Source organism: Clavelina lepadiformis, chromosome 4 (genome assembly GCF_947623445.1).
Source record: "Clavelina lepadiformis chromosome 4, kaClaLepa1.1, whole genome shotgun sequence".
Taxonomy (NCBI): domain Eukaryota; kingdom Metazoa; phylum Chordata; class Ascidiacea; order Aplousobranchia; family Clavelinidae; genus Clavelina; species Clavelina lepadiformis.
Window position 1 is genome coordinate 19,172,445 of NC_135243.1, and position 21,589 is coordinate 19,194,033.

General features: G+C 34.7%; 2 protein-coding genes across 3 annotated transcripts in view; both read left to right on the plus strand.

Annotated features, from left to right (window-relative positions):
- The first annotated feature begins 2,886 nt into the window (after positions 1-2,886).
- On the plus strand, positions 2,887-9,020 carry LOC143451474 (lysosomal protective protein-like). The gene is made up of 10 exons (XM_076952056.1): positions 2,887-3,102; positions 3,373-3,484; positions 3,582-3,719; positions 4,063-4,221; positions 5,246-5,337; positions 5,421-5,520; positions 5,724-5,894; positions 7,712-7,854; positions 8,021-8,276; positions 8,554-9,020. Exons 1-10 carry the CDS (start codon positions 2,948-2,950, stop codon positions 8,641-8,643), a joined length of 1,416 nt encoding a protein of 471 aa, XP_076808171.1. The 5' UTR covers positions 2,887-2,947; the 3' UTR covers positions 8,644-9,020.
- Positions 9,021-12,622: 3,602 nt separating this feature from the next.
- Positions 12,623-21,589, plus strand: part of LOC143451471 (ATP-dependent translocase ABCB1-like) — a 39,782-nt gene continuing 30,815 nt past the window's right edge. For both annotated transcript variants that reach the window (XR_013114858.1, XM_076952048.1), the window contains exons 1-19: positions 12,623-12,800; positions 13,656-13,755; positions 13,957-14,156; positions 14,819-14,930; positions 15,236-15,369; positions 15,685-15,856; positions 16,287-16,411; positions 16,591-16,804; positions 17,092-17,274; positions 17,484-17,600; positions 18,545-18,757; positions 19,002-19,182; positions 19,259-19,432; positions 19,572-19,598; positions 19,795-19,986; positions 20,405-20,583; positions 20,765-20,975; positions 21,160-21,275; positions 21,448-21,587. Coding sequence is in view for 1 of the 2 variants with exons in the window: in XM_076952048.1 (XP_076808163.1) it covers positions 12,667-12,800; positions 13,656-13,755; positions 13,957-14,156; positions 14,819-14,930; positions 15,236-15,369; positions 15,685-15,856; positions 16,287-16,411; positions 16,591-16,804; positions 17,092-17,274; positions 17,484-17,600; positions 18,545-18,757; positions 19,002-19,182; positions 19,259-19,432; positions 19,572-19,598; positions 19,795-19,986; positions 20,405-20,583; positions 20,765-20,975; positions 21,160-21,275; positions 21,448-21,587 (2,924 nt within the window). In the remaining variant the exon portion in view is untranslated. The remainder of the gene's footprint in view (positions 12,801-13,655; positions 13,756-13,956; positions 14,157-14,818; positions 14,931-15,235; positions 15,370-15,684; positions 15,857-16,286; positions 16,412-16,590; positions 16,805-17,091; positions 17,275-17,483; positions 17,601-18,544; positions 18,758-19,001; positions 19,183-19,258; positions 19,433-19,571; positions 19,599-19,794; positions 19,987-20,404; positions 20,584-20,764; positions 20,976-21,159; positions 21,276-21,447; positions 21,588-21,589) is intronic.

The window sequence follows — 21,589 nt, forward strand, 5'->3', positions numbered from 1 at the left end:
TTCCAGTTCAGGAAACTTCCCGGTCTTACCGTTAGCCACAAAGCCGATATCTGCTCTTCTAACCTTTAATAACATTGACTCGAGCAAGTGTAGAATAAAATCAACGTTGATCATTATCTGTCAATAAAAGCATCAGTCTTTCTTACCGAGAACAATATGTAGAAAAAAACAAGTTCTCATTATCACCGCGAAGTTGACCATAATTAGGAGCGAGATAAGGAATCGCGGGCAGAGTAACTTGTCTAGGGCAGAAGTTGTATAAGGGAGAGCGTAAAAGGTTTAAATTACGTGTATCAAAGACTTACTGAGAAAATAATAAAAAGAATCACAAGTGGCACAAATCATTCGCACTTATCAGTACGAAGTTACGCATCGTGGTTGAAATACCTGTAAATAGGCCTATATATCTAAAACGCATTTAAAAACGAACCAATAACGATATAATACAATAGGCCTACAGTAGTGCAGTGTTAAACTATAACACGCCTGGCGGCATAGTTGTTACACCACGACTTAGTACTTGAAATTTCGTGACACAAACATTTACCTTTCTGTTTAATTATCACTTGAACTTTGAGCTGTAACTGGTATATTGACATGTTTAAGAGTGGATGCCAAAAATGCTGATCGTGCAGACAGTCAAAATGTATTTAGCAGCTTTACATCTGTGTTATGCAAATTTTTTTAGTTTTTGGCAACTAATTGCAATAATTTGTGTAAAAAAAAACAGGCTAAATCAATCTGACCAAAGACTTGCATTGCAAAATTTGACCTTTGAAATTTTTTGTTCATTTTATAAAGTTTACTCATTTAATCCCTAACCGATGCAATTAATTTCGCACAATTTTCTTTGATGATGAAGAATTTCGTCAAACTGTCTTCACCCAACCAAATGAAAGTTGCACGCAGCTCCCAGAAGGTCTAGCGGTCAGGATTGCTGGCTGTCAACCAGGCGACCCAGATTCGATTTCCGGTCTGGGAATGTAGGCTACGTATCTGTTTCAGTGTTGGAATTATGGCCTGCGAACCTTTTATGTTTCCGCGGTCCATACCTGGTCGAGGTGTTTAATTTCGCCCACTTTTTTTGCTGAGCAGTATTTCAATCAAACATTACTCACCGAATTAAGTAAAAGTGGCACACAGCTTTTAGATGGTCGTGTGGTCAGGAATCCCGGCTCTCATCCAGGCTGCCCGGTTTCGATTACTTGTCTGGGAAATTGTAATGATTGTGCAATGTTTAATTTATCGCTGGCCCGGATCTAAATTTTCCTTGATCAATCCCGCTCGAGGCAATTAATTTTGCTCACTTTTCGTTGATGAGTGAAAATTTCAGTGAAACTGTATTCACCAAACCACTTAAAAGTTGCACGCAGCTCCCCGAGACCCGCATTTCAGTGAAACTATATTTACTGGACCAAATAGGCCTAAACCCTAAAGTCCGCTTGCAACTCTCGTTTGGTCTAGTGGTCAGAATTCCTGATTCTCACACAAGCCACCATGTACGATTCCTGATCTGAAAAAGTGCAACTGTCCGGTTCAATGGTGGAAATATGGCCTGCAACGGTTTTAGGTAAACTCATGGGTTGGGGCAATTATTTTCGTTCATTTTTCTTTGATAAGTAAAAATTCAGTCATACTTCACCCACCCAACTTTATGTGAACTGTTAAATGGAGGTAGTAGTAAAATATCTTAGGGGCGCACATTTTTTATAAGAATAACCATACTTCGGGACCCTTAAAAAATAACCCCTTTGAAAAAGACTTTCCAAAAAAAAGATAAAAGCACCCAACCAAGTCCCTGCTGTTAACTTCTCTTTCTATGAGATTTCAATGGTCTTTAATCGTAACCAAGACCAAGAAAAACTGGGTGGCGGCATACCTATTTAGGACACAACTTCTGGTCAATGGTTTTTGAAAACGACTCTCCTTTTGCGTTATTTAAGACATTTCCCTTTTTAGTATAATTGTCAATATGAAACTGCTGGAACTTTCCATGTATGAAACGCTTGGGCTGACTTTGAAAAACAAGCGAAACTAACCTCGCACTTTTTCAGGGGCGAGAAGAAAGAGATATAGGTCGCTGACCGAGTCTCTGTCGCATTCGATGGAAATGAAGTCTAGTAGGACACCAGTTTTCAAGGTGCGACTCACTTAATGGTCTTGCGTTAAAACGTGTACATAATTTCAAATAAATGCTTCACTTGTAAGCATTCGTTGCAACTCGTAGCCAACTGATAGCCACAGTGTCAGATTATTCTAATCTAAGCGCACACAACAATAGAGTCAGATAATTCAACAAGTAAATTAAGTAAATATACCCATTTAAGTCAAAAAGGTCACTTCACTTTAGTGACAGATGCCGACCTGTTTCAGTCTTTGCGGCCGTTACTGCCACCTCTTCAAGTGTAGTAGCCAGTCAAATGAGAAATTACGATAATTGATAAATAATAGAACAGTGCTGCATGTATATATGCGTTGCACGAAGAAATTAAGCTGTAATAACTCAACTAGATGTTGCAATAAAGGACATAAGAATGTCATCGATAGGCCTTGACTGAGGCTAGGCTAATTACAAAATTAGGCATTTACAATTGCAACCACTTCTGCACTACACCCAGCCAGCGGCGCTAGCCTACATGCTCATGCACTTGTAGGCCTATTTGTGATTGTACCGGGATAACTTATGCATGATTTTATTCTATGCCTTACATTTGCAACAGTACCAGTAGGATAGCGTATATACAAAAAACCCTGAGAGTTTGCTTTTAGTGTGCCAAAAATTATAATGCAAAAATTTGCACCCTGCCAACATAATACTGTAACTGTAAAACATGATCTTGGCTAGCATAAGTTTACTGGTTAAGTGATTTCTTTTCTTCTTGTAAACGCAATATTTTGGTTGAAATTTGTAGTTTTTTAGATTTGATTAGTTTTATTTTAAAGCACAATGAAGATATTTCTGCTATTGTTGAATGCTTTTGCTGTACTTGCGGCTAAGTCTGATGACCTAATCACAAATCTTCCAGGTCTGTCGCAACTACCGTCTTATAAAATGTACTCGGGTTATCTGGATGCAACATCACAAAGGCATTTTCATTATTGGTGAGTGTGAGATACAAGATTACAGAATAAAATATTCTCTATCTCAAATCACGAAATGTGCTGAATTTTTAAAGCAGTAATATTTCATGCATCAAGGATTAACTTTCACAGGATAATTATAATGCCTGAGTTTTTATAAAATTGTTTCCAAACTTTTTCTTCTGATGTATGTGTTAAGAATCAAAACTTTTGGTCATCTACTTAACTTAGCTACTGCATAGTTCTTCACCAACCAATTTGCTGTCATTTTTGCGTTTTGATATTTTCCAGGTTTGTGGAGTCCCAAAGTGATCCTGCCAATGACCCTGTTGTATTATGGTTGAATGGTGGGCCTGGTTGTAGTTCTTTGGATGGACTTTTGTCTGAGAATGGCCCCCTGCATGTAAAATGCACATTTTATGCTTTCAACTAAAATGTATATGATATAAAAATAATGTTATCTGTTATTTCGGTGATACTATTTTATATTGACATCAAAGGTAAATGATGATGGAGCCACACTGTACAATAATCCATACAGCTGGAACAAGATTGCAAATGTACTTTATCTTGAGTCGCCTGCTGGTGTGGGGTATTCTTATGATGAAACTGGTAATGTGAAGACCGATGATGACCAGGTGAACTGGACAAATTTTTCTTTAGTTGCGCACAAGTGAAGTTGTAAGATTCACATCATGTTTGAATGTAAATTAACTGAAAGCATGATCTACCTGATTATAGTCATGAATTTATGTATTTACATTATTAAATGTTTCTAAAAATATTTGCCTAAACTGCAATAGTGGTTCTTAACCCAACGAAAAGGTTTCAGTGGTTCTGTGAATGTTGTGAAGAGTTAACTGGACAAATTTTTCTTTAGTTCTTTAGTTTGTGTAAGAGGTTTGTACTGAGAAAAAGGTTGGGAACCAATGGTACATGAATTTTATTTTTTTAATTATTTTTTGTCTTATCTGTTTGTAGGTATCCTTGGAAAATTATCAAGCTTTACAAGACTTTTTCAAAAAATTTCCTGAATTTTTAAAAAATCCATTCTTTATTACTGGTGAGAGTTACGGTGGTATCTACGTTCCTACACTGAGTGTACGCATAGTGCAGGGGACTTCTAACATAAATTTTCAGGTATGGTGGTAAATCTGGCTGTATTGTGTTAATTGAGATGAATTCAATTTTATGTATACTATATAAAGAAATAAATATTTATTAAAATATTAAATATTTATTTATTGTTTATTAAAACGGTCTGTGCATATGTGATTTGGTTCTGTTTCATCCCGTTTGTATCATAATTATATTGTATTTACATGGTATCCACAATTCTCATTGTATCATAATGAAAGGTTGGATAGTGATAAAATAGTTTTGTATTTTCCAACAACAAATTTGATTTATATTAATAACCATCAATGAAACCAAGTTAGTGTTTGTGTGGCAACTGGCAACAATGTAAATCAACCCTTTTATAAATCTTGTAACATTTCATTTCCATCTTCAAGCCAGTTTAACAAATGATAAAAAAAACTTTTAATAAATGTAATATAAATTACATATGCAAACAATTTTGCCCTGGATTATTTGATATAAACTTTCGCTTCGATTATTTTAATGTATGTCGTGGCAGAAATACTGGTTTAAACACTTTCTTAGTTTCCTTGAGATTTGCTGTCGATTTATTGGTGCTGATTAATTAGCACAACTAAAAATATTGGCATTGCATTCTATGAATTGAAAAAAATTGAAACATAGTATGTCAGAGAATGAGAGACTGAGTTTGTGTGTGTGTGTGTGTGTGTGTGTACACTGCCGATAGCATTTTAAAGCCAAGATATCTGTTGCTTGTGGTTGTTGTTAGATCTAACAAATAATTCCTCAGTATAGGTCCACTTGTATAATGTTATGACTGGTATGTGCATACAACATAAAATTAGTTTATAAGTTTAGATTCAAGGGTGTTTTTTAAATCTAGAGAAATAATTTGACTCTTAACATACTTCATATAATACGCCAGTGCAATGCCAATGTTTTCTTCCATTTTACAACTGATCGCTTGCCCAGTATAGCTAAAGCTTATGTTGCATACATTAAAGTAAATGCAGTTTTTATAATCTTTCTGACAATGATTGATGTTACTGATATGTTGCAAAAGGGTCTAGCTGTTGGAAATGGCTTGAGCAGTTCACAACTCAATGATGACTCATTAGTACTTTTTGCATACTATCATGGTCTTTTCGGTTCCACGTAAGTTTTCTTCACCCTAGGATAATTGCAATTGTTTTAAAAAGACTTTCAAATACTTACCTTGTTTTTTTTACTTACACCAGACTTCAAAGTGAACTTATCACTTACTGCTGCAATGGGACTAGTTTAGCAAGGGAAACGTGTCAGTTTTCAAAGAGTGAAATTGGTGACTGTCAGGATGCTGTAAGTTTATAATTATCAAGTGAGACATACACACAATGATAATAATTAATAACTGGTCATGTCTGTGCATTGCTTCTTCATATTATATTTTTCTTTATTCTTGGTTTGTCATTAAGCAGAATACAAAGTATATTTATAAATTATGCTTGTGTAAATAAATAAATACACATATTTATTATTATGTTTATTGTGTATCATTTTAGGTTGAAGAGGTCATGCAGTATGTGTACAACTCAGGTCTGAACACATATGCTCTTTACCTAGATTGCTATGGTGGTGATGATAATGCAATTGCACAGCGTTATCGCCATGATATGAACATGTTGTTTCGAAATTTGAGTCCAGAAAGGCGGGCAAAGATTTTCAATAGAAAGGTATACACCCTATTTTGACCTCATTGTACTTGTAAACATAATGTGCTTTTTAGCATATTCTCATAATACATTAGCATACATGCCATGTACAGAGAAAATATGAAAATCTCACAAAATACTTTATGGAGTTAGTAGGTTTGTTCAATTAACCTAAAAAGATACTTGCGACTGGTGCAGCCCCCCACCCCATGGATCTTAACGTCCATGTGAATAAATATATTTTTGGCCTGATAATAGATTATGTTATGCTGTGCTGATGTCATGAGAGTACACTGTACAGAAATGTATGTGTTGCGGTACCAGACTGTAAGCTTTTTTATAACAATATGTCTAATAAGCATTTTTTTTAAAACCTTGCATTTTACATTCGCATGACTGTTCTGTAACCTTATACAACCTTACCTAAGTACCGGTACGTGGTGATAAAAACTGCACCAAAGCAGTAAAAGATGTGTTCAAAAGTGAAAATGCAGTTCAAAGTACCAACTGGCAACGGTGTAGTTATGATGGTAATGAAAGACGTTACTAATGCACAAACTTTACATTGCCATACTGTACCAGCGACTATAAAAATGCAATAAAATCTATGAATTGTTCAAACTAGTCATGTGAGTTTGGATCACAAAACCCTTAACATACATTGATCAAGCTAACATTGAAATCACATTGTCGTTTGCTGGTGCTTCAACACATTTGTCCAGAATTTTAAATCATTCTTTTCAGTAGTAAAAGCAATAGTTACAGTAATTTCAAAGCACATAAAACAGTAGATGCAGTGGAATGCAAAATTTTTGATTACCCAAAGTAAGTTAACAGACCAAGGTAAAATTCCTATTTATTAATATCACTCAAACTTTGCATAACTCAGTAGTAGTAGTATAATGAGTGCCTTCAGCTATCGGTTAGTGAGCTTTAACTGTTCATATTACCTCAACTTTCATTGCGCAATTCAATGCACGTTTTTATGACACTTTCACATATCCAGCCATGTTGATGTGTAACGTATATTTTCAGCGAGAAGAATTTTCACCATAGGCTCCTATACCGCATCCTATAGTGAATGGTTTGTTGCTGTGTAATTGCGCATGCCCTTAGCAAAAAAATTCTTCGCCTTAAGATCGTATACCGCTGACAGCTAGAAACTTCGGACAAACTTGTTGTGTACCTTGCAGTTCACTTTTAGGTAACTAAGAATAGAGCTGACTACGCTTAAACATTATGTGTCGAAGTTCAAAATTCAAGTTCATTTTGCTCTACTCTTATACAACAACATGGTACGAGGCGAATGAAACTAACAAACAGTTGGACATCATACTCAGATTAATTTCAAATTTTTGCGAGAAATTTTACTTGCTTTCATGAACGGCGAGTAAAGTTTGCTGACTGGCCAACATTTCACGACTTCGATAGGGCCGGATGCAAATGAAAATGCTAAAAGATCTTAAAAGCATTGAGAGCACTGGAATCACGTAATAAATACAAAAGGTTGTACCACACGATACATCGTAGGAACGCATTGTTCATGCAATATAAGCACATGTTCGGAAACAAGTTGTGCTCGTGCAGGAACGCGTCGCAAATACAATAGAATATAATAAATAGTATTCTTACGTATAAACACGCAACACCAGTCGGAAAGTGCGAGTATGCAACAAGTTTTTTGCATGTCTGTTTAGTGTACTGTATATGCCGCTGTGTGGTTTTTGCTCGGTGATGAAGTTAAATGTGGTTTTGAAGAATATGTGCATGCTAATATATGTCAAGTCAACTTGATAGTGTTTGTTTTTTTACTTACTGACTTTTCTGCTTTGTAAAAGTTACAAAGCAGACAACCGCACGTTGGTCTGAGGTTGACACCACCTTGCATCAACGCCACTGCTGTTACAACTTGGCTGAATCGTGAAGACGTCAGAACTGCGCTTCACATTGAGAAGTCCTTGAAGAAATGGGCTGTGTGCAGGTAATGTTTGGAGCTAAAGTCAATCAATTTTATTAAGATATTTATCTGCTGCTGTGGAAATTTTTTTGTAAAACTTTTTCCATTTTTAAATGTTTCTCATACTTTTGGTTTGTAAATTTATCTTCATTTTTTATTAACAAATTTACTCTCTAAATTTTTGTTGTAGCGAAGTCGTTTCAGCGACATATGGCCGAATTTACAATGACATGACACCGCAATACAATCAGTTGCTGAAAGACAATAATCTCAGCATATTGATTTATAACGGCGACACCGACATGGCCTGCAACTTTCTCGGCGACGAGTGGTTCGTGGACGACTTGGGCATAAAATCGACCCGTTCTCACGTCCCCTGGTATGTTGACGGCCAGGTAGCTGGATTTGTGAAGGTTTTTGACAAGCTGACTTACACAACAATTCGAGTGAGTTTTTTTCTGGCTTGATTACTTTGGAGCTTTTGATCTAACAAGCATTTACAAATCACATCCAAGGGGTAGAAAATGATAGTATACAGCATATATATATTTATACGGATTATAATGTAATATATTTATACGGATCATAATGCGCGTTCTACTGTAGTACTCAAGTAGGTTAACACTCAACCCACGATTAAAACAACTTTGATTTGAAGTTGCTAATACAAGTGTAGTTCTTGATGTTAACTAGTGGTAATCTATTAATATGTTTTGATTTCAGGGTGCTGGTCACATGGTTCCGCAGTGGGCCCCCAAATACGCCTTTGTTATGTTTGAAAAGTTTATCCACAAGAAACCTTTTAATAACTAAAGCCATCTATGCATTTCATAGGATCTCGAAATCACCGCTATACGTTTTTCACAAATATGCATAAGCTCGTGTGGTGTGATGATTACAGTGTTATCATGATGCTTGGTTTTAGCATTTTAAAGTTTTAAGTGTTTGGAAATTACGAGCTTAGTCATCTTTACACGAGAGCCTTGACCGCGTTATCGTTACTTTACTGTATTAAATTTTTCATATCCGATTTCGCATGCAACGTTATACTTTGATGATTTGTTCACTGTTTTAAACACTTTTATGTCTTTATGAGATTGATCGGCTTTTAATTCAATGTACTCAAAAATCAGTATACGGCGTTACAATCAGATAGCATACTTCAGAGTAATAAAACTACGACCTCGCTACTAGCGTGTGCTGTTTTATTCTCGTCAAGATGGTGCGTATCAATGGATGGCAATAAGATATTTGAGTTGGTTTGTATAGGAAAGGCAACACGTAGAATTCATAGATTATAGATGCAAATCAGGATTTAGCACTGGTTGATTCGAGATCAAATATGAATCTCGTCCACTGAAATAATCCTCCAATTAATTTAGAGTAATTGTTTGAATGTAGGCCTAGTTGAAATCACTACTGTGAAGAGCTTGCCATGTGTCAATTGGCATCGGACACTTTATGCTCCGACCAAAAACTTTGTGCATAAATTGACAGACCTTCTATTTGCTATATTTTGTACTCTTGCTAGCATTCGGGGATTTTCCAAAGAACCACTAAATCTGAGCAAACGTTATGGTTTTTTTCTCCACAAAAATATCCCGAATTGGAGTACATACTCGCAGCGAATTTAACCTGTGAAGGCTGTGATAGACAGGCGATGAAGTCTCTTATGACTAGTCTCGATGGCTCTAAAATTTAGAGCAGTGGTTCTCAACCTTCTGATCTTGGCGGACCCCTGAAGTTTAAGCAAACTAAGGGTTCTGAGACTGCACTTAAATGTTTCTTTGCTTAGTTTTACTTAATAGTCTTGGTGCACAACTGCGCTATTCATTCAAAATAACATCAAACTATGCGGATATTTTTACTTAAAATCACTGTATCCAGCTGTCTTCTCGTATAATCCGCAATCTAGTGCATCACAATAGGCCTTCCCTGCGGGTGATAAATCTTAATAAGCTTTTGTATTGTCCCATCACAATAGGCAATTAAGCAAATGTTCAAGCCTATTTCAAAAAGCAATGATAAACAGCAAAAAAATTTTAAAAACTCGTACTTTATGTTGCAAATTTCGAAGTTCTCACGGACCAACTGAAAACGTTTCGCGGACCCCCAGGGGTCCGCGGACCACCGGTTGAGAACCACTGATTTAGAGCCTAAATGGTCAACTCCTGCATGCGCAAGCCTACATCGCCACCAAACGGATGTTTCAGCGGTTATGTATACGCCGCTCTGCGAGACGCTGTTGCAACGTCAAGCTTGAAAATGCGATTGCGTTTGGCTTTATAATACTCAACATAGAGAACAAAACAAAGCTAAGAGGAGTATTAATTGAAGGATTTCGACTGTTATTTTCAGCATCAGCGCAATGAAGTTAAATATCAGACTTAATGGAATCTTAAACATACACAACAAAATATATACAAAGAATTTAAGGTTTCACAACAAATTTGGTCTTACTACTTTTAATCCAACTTATTTAATTTAGTATGTTGTAAACAGATGAGAATTATATTGGAGATCTATGAAATGTGGAATGTTTCAATGTTTCAATCAAAACAGTTTTGTGGTCAAGAAACAACCTTCTTCTTAATAGTGGTGCCGAATCCGAATAACTAACTTCGCATGAACATTGACCATTTTGGGTATTTTGACGAATTCAAGTTTAATTGTAGGCAGATTCGAGTCAAATCCTTTATTTTTATAAAGTAAAAAATCAACAGCATTAGCAGTTGCCTATACTGACATGATTGATAAGAAGAAGAGCGCTTGCCAAAAGTTTTAGTATTGGCGTATCGACGCAAAACGTATTGATTTCTTTGATCGACCAACATATAACAGGTTTAAGCATGGTTATCTTGCATATGGAGAATAGGTTGCTTTGAACAACAATTAAGTAGATTCGGATTTGAACGAATATCAAAATAGAATATTTGTTTTTTAAATCTTACCCCATCCCAAGGATTAATTTGGCACATTTCTACAAATGGCCGAAATTTCAATTTTATACTGGCCCATTTCTGGAATCTATGTCTTTAAATGATAAATTTCAAAAAATAATGGCTTTTATGAATCCATTACCTCTTTGAGATATGTGAAAGGATAAAAGGTTTACACAAGCATAGCAAATTATTTGTATATCTTTAGTGTTCATATTTAGTCAATAATTAAGAATTCAGATTAAAGTTTCGATTAAGGTAGTTAATGTACTGTAAAGCTACTGTTGTATCTAAAAAATTATGTAACGTTTCTGTGCGGGGAGTACAGTCAAGGCTAGGCTGCCTCATGAGAAGGGCAAACTGCCATATATGTTACGTACATAGCAAAGCCAAATAGAGCTCTGCTCCCGTAACTAGATCACGAGACCATTTTTATGTTTAGCTGTAACATAGCCTGTAACAGGTCATGGAGAATACAAATTTGTTCAAAGGCGCTTACTGCTGAAATTAATCATTTACCAGCTTGGTCACTGAGAAAACATCAATTCTTTTGCAACGGCAATGTAATTCTGTGCACTTGATGTAAACGGATTGGAATATACTTTGGAAGAAACTTTCAGTTGTTCGGGTCTCTCGTTTTGGCCTGAAGAGAAATGTTAAGCAAAGAAAAAATGTTCAAAATAAGATGATGCAAATATGACGAGATGTTGTCTTGTCGAAACATTCACTTGCTGAAAGTTTGCCATAAACGCACGTCAGAGTCAGGTTTATTCTCATCTGGCCTTATTGTGCAAGGATTTTATTTTAAAGTTGTTCTGCAGTATTGCGTTTAAGACACATGTATGACGCTGAGAAAAGCTTTTTTATCACTTGTTTTAACATAAGTTGCAAAGGTTATGATGAACGAAGGTAAAAGCACAGAAACGAAAGTGTTATTTATTTTAAAGAGTAGCCTACTTGTAAACTTTATTCTGAAAACAAACGAATGAACAATGATGACGTCAAAAAGCATTTAAGTATTAAACGGAGTTTTGAAGTTTGAAAAGAAATATTTTATGTTGGTTAGCCTATGACCCTGCGTAGGCTTACAACAAGTTATTCATTATGAGAACGATTTTTGTTGGTGCTAACCATTAGCCCACATTATACTATTGTGTATTTATACAAGGCGTATTTCCAACACAATAACAAAAATTGCTCTTATGCAAATTCCGCGAAATTCTATAATAAAGCGAAAGCATATTTAGAAAACTTTAACTGCATGTTTGTTTGCTTTATTGTCTAAGTTTGCAGTTTTCGTCATTATTATTTCTTGGAAATTTTGCTTATATCCAAGCAAATTAAACTATTGTAGCGTTGGAAAGTTATTTTCAATTTTTTTGCTGTAATTTACTCTGATGAAGCTCACCCGTATATGTCAGACGTCAACGGAATGTTGGCTATAAAGAAATCATACAACAGAAAAGGAGCTTTTGTTATTATTATCAGCTTACATTGTTTGACAACAGATACTGTCCTTCAGAAGATAGGTTTTTATGTTTTTTCAATGACATGGAAGGTAGAAAATTTTTATTGGACTAAGTTTAAAATGGCTTAAATAATTCTGTCAAAAGAATAACTTTGTGTTTTTTTTATATAATTTTTTGCTGTCGACTTTTACTGATAGGGTGTTAGTTTAATTCCAGTAAAATGTTCGACTATGTTCCACTGATGACATTTATGAGCCCCGTCCTAAATATCTCCACCAATATCAGAAACCATAAAATTCTAGAAATAAATCTGGTTACTGTATAACAAAAATCTGGTGAATTATTTTACATCACTTCTTACTTTTCTACGTTGCTTGTAGATTTAACTTAGGTTGTTTTAGAACAAACAAAATTAAAATTACCAAAAAATGAAAACCGAAGATTCAATCGAGGGTACAAGGTTTACTAGCAAAAGAGAAACACCACCTCCGTCTTACGATTCACTCAACGAAGCTGTTGAAGTCAAAGTTATTAGCAAAGGGAAGTACAACAATGAAAAAGAGTAAGTAATATTAAAATGTTTTGATTTCTAAATTCATTTTGTAATTGGAAAACAATTTAGGGGAATACCCGTAACAAAAACATTAAATTTCGATAATGCCGATAATATTTATGTTACGTCCCTAACATAATATAAGATGTGGACTCATCTTAAACTTCAGCGAAGAGCCTTGAGTCGATTTACTTTTTAGTCGCTTTGAAAAATTTGTTTACGATTATTTGTTCTCATCTTTAAAGTATTTCTTTTAAATTGACTTCTCTTTGTAATATTTTTGATAATAACCAGAGATTGGAAAACGTCTTTTTCGCCTTCAATGCGAATGTAAAAATGTTACCAGCCTAGCATCGGCAAGGCCACCACGGCCACCAATCCCAAATTACAAATATATGATTTAAACACATTACTCTAAAGTCTAAAGTGTAAGTTGAGCTGATAGCTTGGTAGGACATAAGCCTTTTGACACAAGTCAACCACCTAGATGTAAGTAGTAAAAAACCAAAACATGTTGTGTTAATGACAATTTATAATAAAGAAGCAAACAGTTGAATTGAAACAAAGAAGCAACCTCTACATACACGATCTGTCACCAAAACTATTTTCTAGTCTGGCACATCATTAGTTAAGAAACAAACTATCTTAGAGCTTGCCATTTATATTTTCCTTGGAAAACATCAAAGACATTTAACTTTTAACAATTGTGCTAAGTAATAAGATATAGTCATATTCGATTTAAATGGCTTCACCTAGCTACACTGCAATATTATAGCAATTTTGAACAATGTTTTACTTGATTAAACTTGTTTTTTAGATTTGTTTGTCATGCTAATCTTGCAATTGTTTGTTTTTAAATTGTAGCAAACATTATGGTGCCTCCACTTCCAGTGCCAGCAGCAGTAGTGGAGATGAAGATGAAAAGAAAAAGGAGCCAGAACCAACGCTTAATTATTACCAAATAGTAAGATAAAATTGTGTATTTTGCATGTCGGTTGGCATGTTACACTGGTAACTGGATCAAAAAACAAAGAAGTAAATCAACTTTTTGTGGAATAAACTTAGTATCTCCAATCTGTCACTTTTTTGACCATTCTTTTGACTCCAACTTACAAATTCTTATAAAACTGCTACTTTGTTAACGTATCTAACCCTTCTATGATAGTTTCGTTATGCGGACAACATGGATCTTTTCTTGCTCATCGTTGGGACAGTAGCGGCCGCTGCTCATGGGGCTGCTTTACCGGTCATGTTTATTTTGTTCGGAGACATGACAAATTCATTTGTTGATTATGGAAAATATGAGCCATGTAATTTTACTTGGACACTTTGCAATCAGATGAATTTAACGGATCTGAATATTACGTAAGTTTTCCATTGAGTTTACGATCAAATGTTTGTTAGTGTTGATAACATTTATATATGAATCAAAATTTTCCCCTAAAAGTTACATGTAACTGGCTTAGCGTTAATTTAGTTTTTAATTAGGTCTAAATACACAGTGAAACCTTGTGACTGGGATTTACAACTCCTCATGTCCAGAAAGAGCACAAGAGCCAAAACAGTAGAAACGTATTTGTTATCCAAAGATATTGTGCGGTTTATTTTGTGGTAACCAATACCACTCTGGACACTGGAGTGTGTAATGAAAATTAACAACAAAATTTATTGTGTTTGCCAATGAAAGCATTTGGTTATGAATTAAAATGATTTCTTAAAATTTGAAAAGTATAGAATTTGAGTTTGAATTTTTTGAAATTTAGCTCTTAAGGGTCCGTTATTCTAGAATGTGTATCCCTACGTACAATAGGTGTACATTGTAAATAAATACAATATATTGTCATTAACTACTTTTCAAAGGAATTACAAGTTTTACTCTTTTTGAAGTCCATTTTTTTATTGCTTTATATTTGAATTCAGAATAGATTGGGCACATTTAAATGAGGTTTTACTGTGTTTGCTAAATTAAGTTTTAAACAAGTTTTTTATGTGTCTACCAATTTTACAAGAACAAGTTTGATTTTTAGGGAATTCTACGCTCAATTTGAAGGTACTGATGACCTAAATAAGCAAATGGCAGAGTATTCTTTGTATTACACATATCTTGCGTGTGGAATTCTTGTGTTAGCTAGTCTTCAGGTAAAGTATTTATTTATTTAAAGTTATGACTAAAACTATTTGTTTTGTTAATGATTTGGTGAAGCGATGTGAGTTGGGAACCTGCTTTATTTATTTTTATTTACTGCCGGTTTGTAATTAAATGTGTTCCTCATTTTTTTGTCATTATTTAGCGCTTGTCTTATTACTGCATAACATACAACATCAGCTCCTAATAAAATTTGATTATATACATTATGGCCAGCGTATAAAATTCTACTTGATTATTAATGTAGTTCTAGTTGCAAATTTTTATATTATAAACTCCTTATGTTTTCTTTTTTTAGATTGTTTGTTGGATGATGCAAGCAGTACGACAAGTTAGAAGAATACGGGTTGCATTTTTTCGCAGCATTTTAAGACAAGATATTTCGTTTTTTGATCTCAACTCTGCTGGGGAACTAAACACTCGCTTAGCTGAGTAGGCCTTTGCACATATTAAAAGTTGAATGTAGACTGTGTTTTTTAAGGCTATAATTATAATTTGCTATACTATACTATACTATATCACAGTGCTGATAAAGGTAAATCATAGTAATTACTTGTGATAACTTTAGAAATCAAAAGTGAAAGTGTCATTATCTTCAATAATAACAGTTTAGTATTTAATAACTTTGGTACCATCGTTATAATATTTTAACCAATCTAATGGTGATGCTGATTACGCCTGTCTCTAGAAATCCTTAACTCCAGTCCCTCTGGTTAAAATTTCCTTTAATTATATTTTTGATTTCAGTGACATTAACAAAATTCAAGATGGTATCAGTGACAAAGTGTCTGTGTCAATACAGATGTTGTGTCGTTCAATAGCGGGTTTGATTATTGGTTTTGTCTATGGATGGAAGTTGGCTTTGGTCATTTTGGCCGTGTCTCCTTTGCTTGGTGCTTCAGCCACTGTTATGTTCAAGGTGAAATTTGTAAAAATGCCACTTTAAGGATAAATCGTATAATGCACAAAAACCATGACTATTTTTGTTTTAAATAGCAGAAGGTTGATATTTTCTTAATATGTTATATGTTCTTTTTTCCGGTTGTTCTTTAGTGTTTTGTGCTAACTTTTTCTTTTTTGCAAATGTTCTTAATAGTACTAATAGCTCTAGATGCTGGCATTAAAAGCAAAATGATTTATCTGATAACTTTTCCAAATTTAATTTAACCATGATTAAATATTTGTATTCTTGTCATTCACCTAAGATTGCATTATGCTATCTAAATTATATCTATTTCTTGACATTTCATTTTTGTTTCCTTAGCTCGTGTCTTTTAGTATGCTGTACATATAAAAAACTTTAATAAAACTGCTCATCTGAAAACTCATCTGAGTGCATTTGTTTCCAGATAACAACAGCTTTCACGAAGAAAGAACTGGATGCGTATGCAAAAGCAGGTGCAGTGGCTGAAGAAGTTCTATCTTCCATACGAACAGTTGTTGCATTTGATGGACAACAAAAAGAAATAAACAGGTAACAAATGCATTTTGCTTGTAAATAAAGGTAACAACGTAGTGCTGCAGTTGCTATAAGTTCAAGCAGTTTTCATTAGATAAAAATTTTTTAACGTCTTAAATTTTTATAAGATCTTGCATTTGTGCAAGCATGTGTTCAACGTAAATTAATATTATTTTACATTAATGCTTATGAAGGTATGAAGAAAATCTTAAAGATGCTAAAGCTATTGGAATTCGGAAAGGGTTGACCCAGGGTCTTGGAATCGGCTCAGTCATGTTCATATTATTCTCTACGTATGGGCTTGCATTTTGGTATGGCAGTGAGCTTGTATTTGGTGATGAACTTGACATTGGGACAATGTTGACCACGTTTTTTGGTGTCTTGATTGGAGCTTTCTCACTTGGCTCGGTAAATAATGACTTTACATCATTTTATAAATAAGTTTATTTTTCTGGAATATAACAAGGTTGTAAGTTGTCTGCATTCACTAGATGTACTGGGATGATTGAAAGTCACTTGGGCCCATATCACTTTAAAAGATAAATCTGCCAACACAATCACCATTGGTCAATTCTAACGCTAGTTTAGAGCATAGCATTTTCCTGTTATATTTCACATATTTTCGTTGCAACAAAATACTTAAACTGTGTCTTCTATCTTCAAACTGTACTTTAGTGGTTGTTATTTGTCTTTAGTCTGCCAGCAACATGGAATATTTTGCTGCAGCAAAAGCAGCAGCCTACAAGATATATGAGATCATCGATCGGGTCCCAGAAATCGACAGTATGTCTGAAGAGGGACATAAGCCAGATAGAGTGCTAGGGACAGTCACCCTTAAAGATGTCGAATTTACATATCCATCACGAACAGATGTGCAGGTTGTAATATTGATTATTGTTAAAGACAACTCTGTTAATCTCTGTTAAGATTACAGTTAAGTTAAGTTATAACCAAAAGTTTTAAAATTTTTTAACCATCAAAAGAATTTAGAGAGTTTGCAACTAGTTTACCTGGAAATAATAGAGATGTATTGACTGTTGTTACGTAACACACAATTTCAACAAATACTTGTTATATTTTGCTGTAGATATTGCATAAGGTTAGCTTCACTGCTGAAACCGGTAAAACAACTGCATTATGTGGTCAGAGTGGTTGTGGCAAAAGTACATGCATTCAACTTATACAAAGATTCTATGATGCGCAGGTTTGTTTTGAGAAAAAAAATCTATCGCTCATTTCTTTGATGTAAACAGTGTGGATTTTAACCTTATTTTTTAGATGGGTTAATGAAATGTTTAAGATAATAATGTCCTACTAGACTAAAATATAACCTATACAAACCTTTTATGTAACATACCTCTTTGATGTGACATCAGTAGTTTTTCTAAAACTAGCTAATGCTATTTTCTCGCTGATATATAAAACTGGTTAATGATTAATCAGTGATATATTTAGCAATAAAGGTTCTTTGCAAACAGTTTATTTGATTTTTACAGTGTGTTAAAGGTAACTATGACGCAACCTTTGCTCAGTTGTTTGGTGTGTTTCTGCTGATTTCAAGATGGCTACTGGCAATCTTCATTGTGTAGTGTTTTGTATCAACCATAACATCTTACAATGATAATAGCGACTTATAAACCAAACAATACATTGATAGTACTTGCTGATGTTACTATATCATATATTGACATAGTGGATGTTTATATGCATATATAAAACATGTATGTAATATATAAACAGCTCAAAAAACATGTAATTGAAAAAAGTTATTCATTTTTGTCAATATTGAGCTGCAGAGTAAGACATATTGTCTTCATTTTGTTAGCATATCATTTCTAACTTAAGTATGATTGTTAGAAATATTTTGTTTGCAGAGTAACTTGTTTGACAAACGTCACTTGTTCTCTCTGTTTTAACATTGTAGCTCCATAGTTATGGGCATCTATAAAGTTTAACCCTCCCTTTAAGAAACATTTTATCTTGGTTTTTATTGTTGCAAAGTGTATCAGCCTTCTACTTTGAGTTTTAAAATGCAACTTTTGTAACAAATTACGCTCATACCTTTAAGAACCCGAATATATAGGAATTCAAATTAAATGTAAATATTACTTTGTTGGTTGTTGAGTCATGGTTAATTATAACTTTTAGAACGGCTCAGTTGAGCTGGATGGCATTGATGTTCGAACTTTGAACGTTCGTTGGCTTCGTGAGCACATTGGCGTTGTATCGCAAGAACCAATCTTGTTTGACACGACTATTGCTGAGAACATCAGATATGGACGAGACGGCGTCACCGATGAAGAAATTAAAGAAGCAACAAAAAAATCAAATGCTTATGACTTCATAATGAGACTGCCAAATGTAAGTTGTCACAAATGCAAAAATGTATGCTCAACTTCAACTCTTCTTCCAAAATTGATACAAAATTGACCATTATCTGTGGTATGAAAAATATCTCAATTTACAGTTGCTACACCTGAGGAATTAAAGCACTGTACATGTCACAAAATAAGTAATTAAAGTCAGTTGTTGATTAATATAAGATAGAGGTTAAATAGGTCGCCTTTAACAAGAGGTTGCATGTTACATAAGTTCATTATAATAGAAATTTGATACAATGGTTGGAGAAGGTGGTGCACAAATGAGCGGAGGACAGAAACAACGAATCGCAATCGCTCGTGCCATTGTTCGCGATCCGAAGATTTTACTTCTTGATGAGGCCACATCTGCTTTGGATACAGAGAGTGAATCTATTGTGCAGTCTGCCCTGGATAGAGCGTCGCAAGGTAAGTGATGACCTGAACGAAAAGTTGAAACTGTAAAGCTGCAGCAAACAACTTAGCTTTAGCTATTGTTCTCCAGGTCGTACAACAATCGTGATCGCCCACAGGCTATCAACCATTCGAAATGCCGATAAAATTGTTGGATTTCATGAAGGCCAAGCTTTAGAGGAAGGAAGCCATGATGAACTGCTTCAAGTTCAAGGTGGAATCTATCAAAATCTTGTGAATATGCAAAGCTACTCCGCTGAAGAAGGTAGTACTTTTCTACATTGCATGATCTTGTTGACGTTAATTCTAGGAAATAATTAATTTCTTATGGATGCTCTCACGTTTTCAGTTTTCTAAGAAACACTCAAATGTTTTCAAACACAAAATTTATGTTTTTGTTTTAGGTGGAGAAGAGAAGACCACCAAAAGAGGTATTTCTTGTTTATATCAGATTAAAATATTGTGGTCTCTTATTATACTTAACTGTAGTTCTTTTCAGATGTTCGTATGTAGCTTTAACAATTATAAAATTCCTAAAATATAATAAGTTTCAGTGATTTAACAAAGCAAGTAAATTTTCATTATGTATTAGCTCATATATTAAGCAATGTTTCATTTTTTTTTCAGTTTTATCGCAGAAGAAACCCCATCACAAAAGAACTAGGATGCTCAGTACCACAAGTCATGGTTCCAAAGCAGATACGAAAGTTGAAAACGATGAAGATGAAGAAGACAAAGAAGAAGAAGATGAGGATCTTCCGGAAGTTGCCTTTTCCAGGATAATGGCTCTCAATAAACCAGAACTTTTTTACATTATCGGTAAATATCATATAGCTTATTTTCATGCACTGAAAGTTCATTATCTAATTTCTCCTAAATATCGCTTAGCTCAAAGTAACTTGATTGTTTTAGGCAAAATGCATCTCTAGCTACAAATATTAACTTGGCATAACTTAAATTCATTTTTGTATCTCTTCAAGTTAAAGTTAAACCTTCTCTGTATTTGCGCATTGGAATTGACAAACTTATGATTGGATATCACTGAACAAAAACATCCTATAATACAGATAGCCATCGACCAACATAAAAATATTTTTGCTTGATTTAAATTTTTTATCATTTCATTTCCCATGATAACAACAAAACATTCGTGTATCATTACAAGTGACTCAAAGTAAGACGAATTCTGCAAAATGTGGGTGATTTAAAAATAGAACTATAATTTTTTGTCACACAGTTGGTTGCTGCGGTGCTGCAGTCAATGGTGGCGTCCAGCCGTGCTTTGCGATCCTTTTCTCCGAAATTTTGAACGTTTTCTCCTTGAATGATGAAGACCTGCAACGATCACAGATTACTTTGTACTCGCTACTTTTCGTTGCCATGGGGTTAGCCACGTTATGTGCCAGTGCCCTTCAGGTCAGTATCAAAGTATAAAAATACTGATAAAAATGATTTTCTTTTGGAAAAAGTGTAAGCTACTGTAAACGCGTATTCTGACAGCGATGTGTTTTTGCTTCTTAAGTACAGTGATTTTAATTTAAAATACTTTCTTTTCCACGAACTATAATCCTCATACTATGTGATGTATCTTGCGCAGATGTATTCTTTCGGCAAATCCGGCGAAGAGCTCACGGCCCGGCTCCGTTCTATGGGTTTTAAGGCGATGCTTCGTCAAGAAATTGGTTACTTTGACGACCACTTCAACAGCACCGGTGCCTTAACTACAAGGCTGGCAACGGACGCGTCAAGGGTTCAAGGGTGTACTGGAGTGCGCGCCGGTACTGCCATACAAAGTGTATTTGCTTTAGGTATGTGTCCAGCGTCGTGTGTCAATGTAGGAATCTTATGCACCCTGTATAAGTACAGAACAATGTGAAACTTTCTTTTATGCTTGCTATAACTCTATTAGTTTAGTTTTATAGCCTAACAACATTTATAGCCTAAAATGGGCATGGCAAGCTCAGAAACACTTTTACAATAAGGTGTGCTTAGGGGTGGCTCTTGGCATTGCATTTGCTTACGGATGGCAACTTACACTGCTGACTCTCGCGTTTGTTCCCTTCATGATCGGTGCTGGGGTAATCACTATGAAGGTTTTGACCGGGCAAGTAAGTTACTAAATTAAACCAATTTACTGCAACTATTCATAGTCATAGTCAATTTAATGTGATTTATTCTGAAGAGTTTGAAAGTTGTTTATTGTCTAGACTAGACTCTCGACATTTTACTGTAGAATTGTTTTGAAAGTAACGTATATTGTTTAACTTTTTTCCTTTTCAGTCTGGCCAAGAACTGAAATCTTACGAAAAAGCTGGTTCAATCGCTACTGAGGCAACTTTGAACATGAGAACGGTCGCATCGCTCACTAAAGAAAGAGGATTCTTCTCGAAATACGAAGAGGCCTTGCAGGAGCCTTATAGGT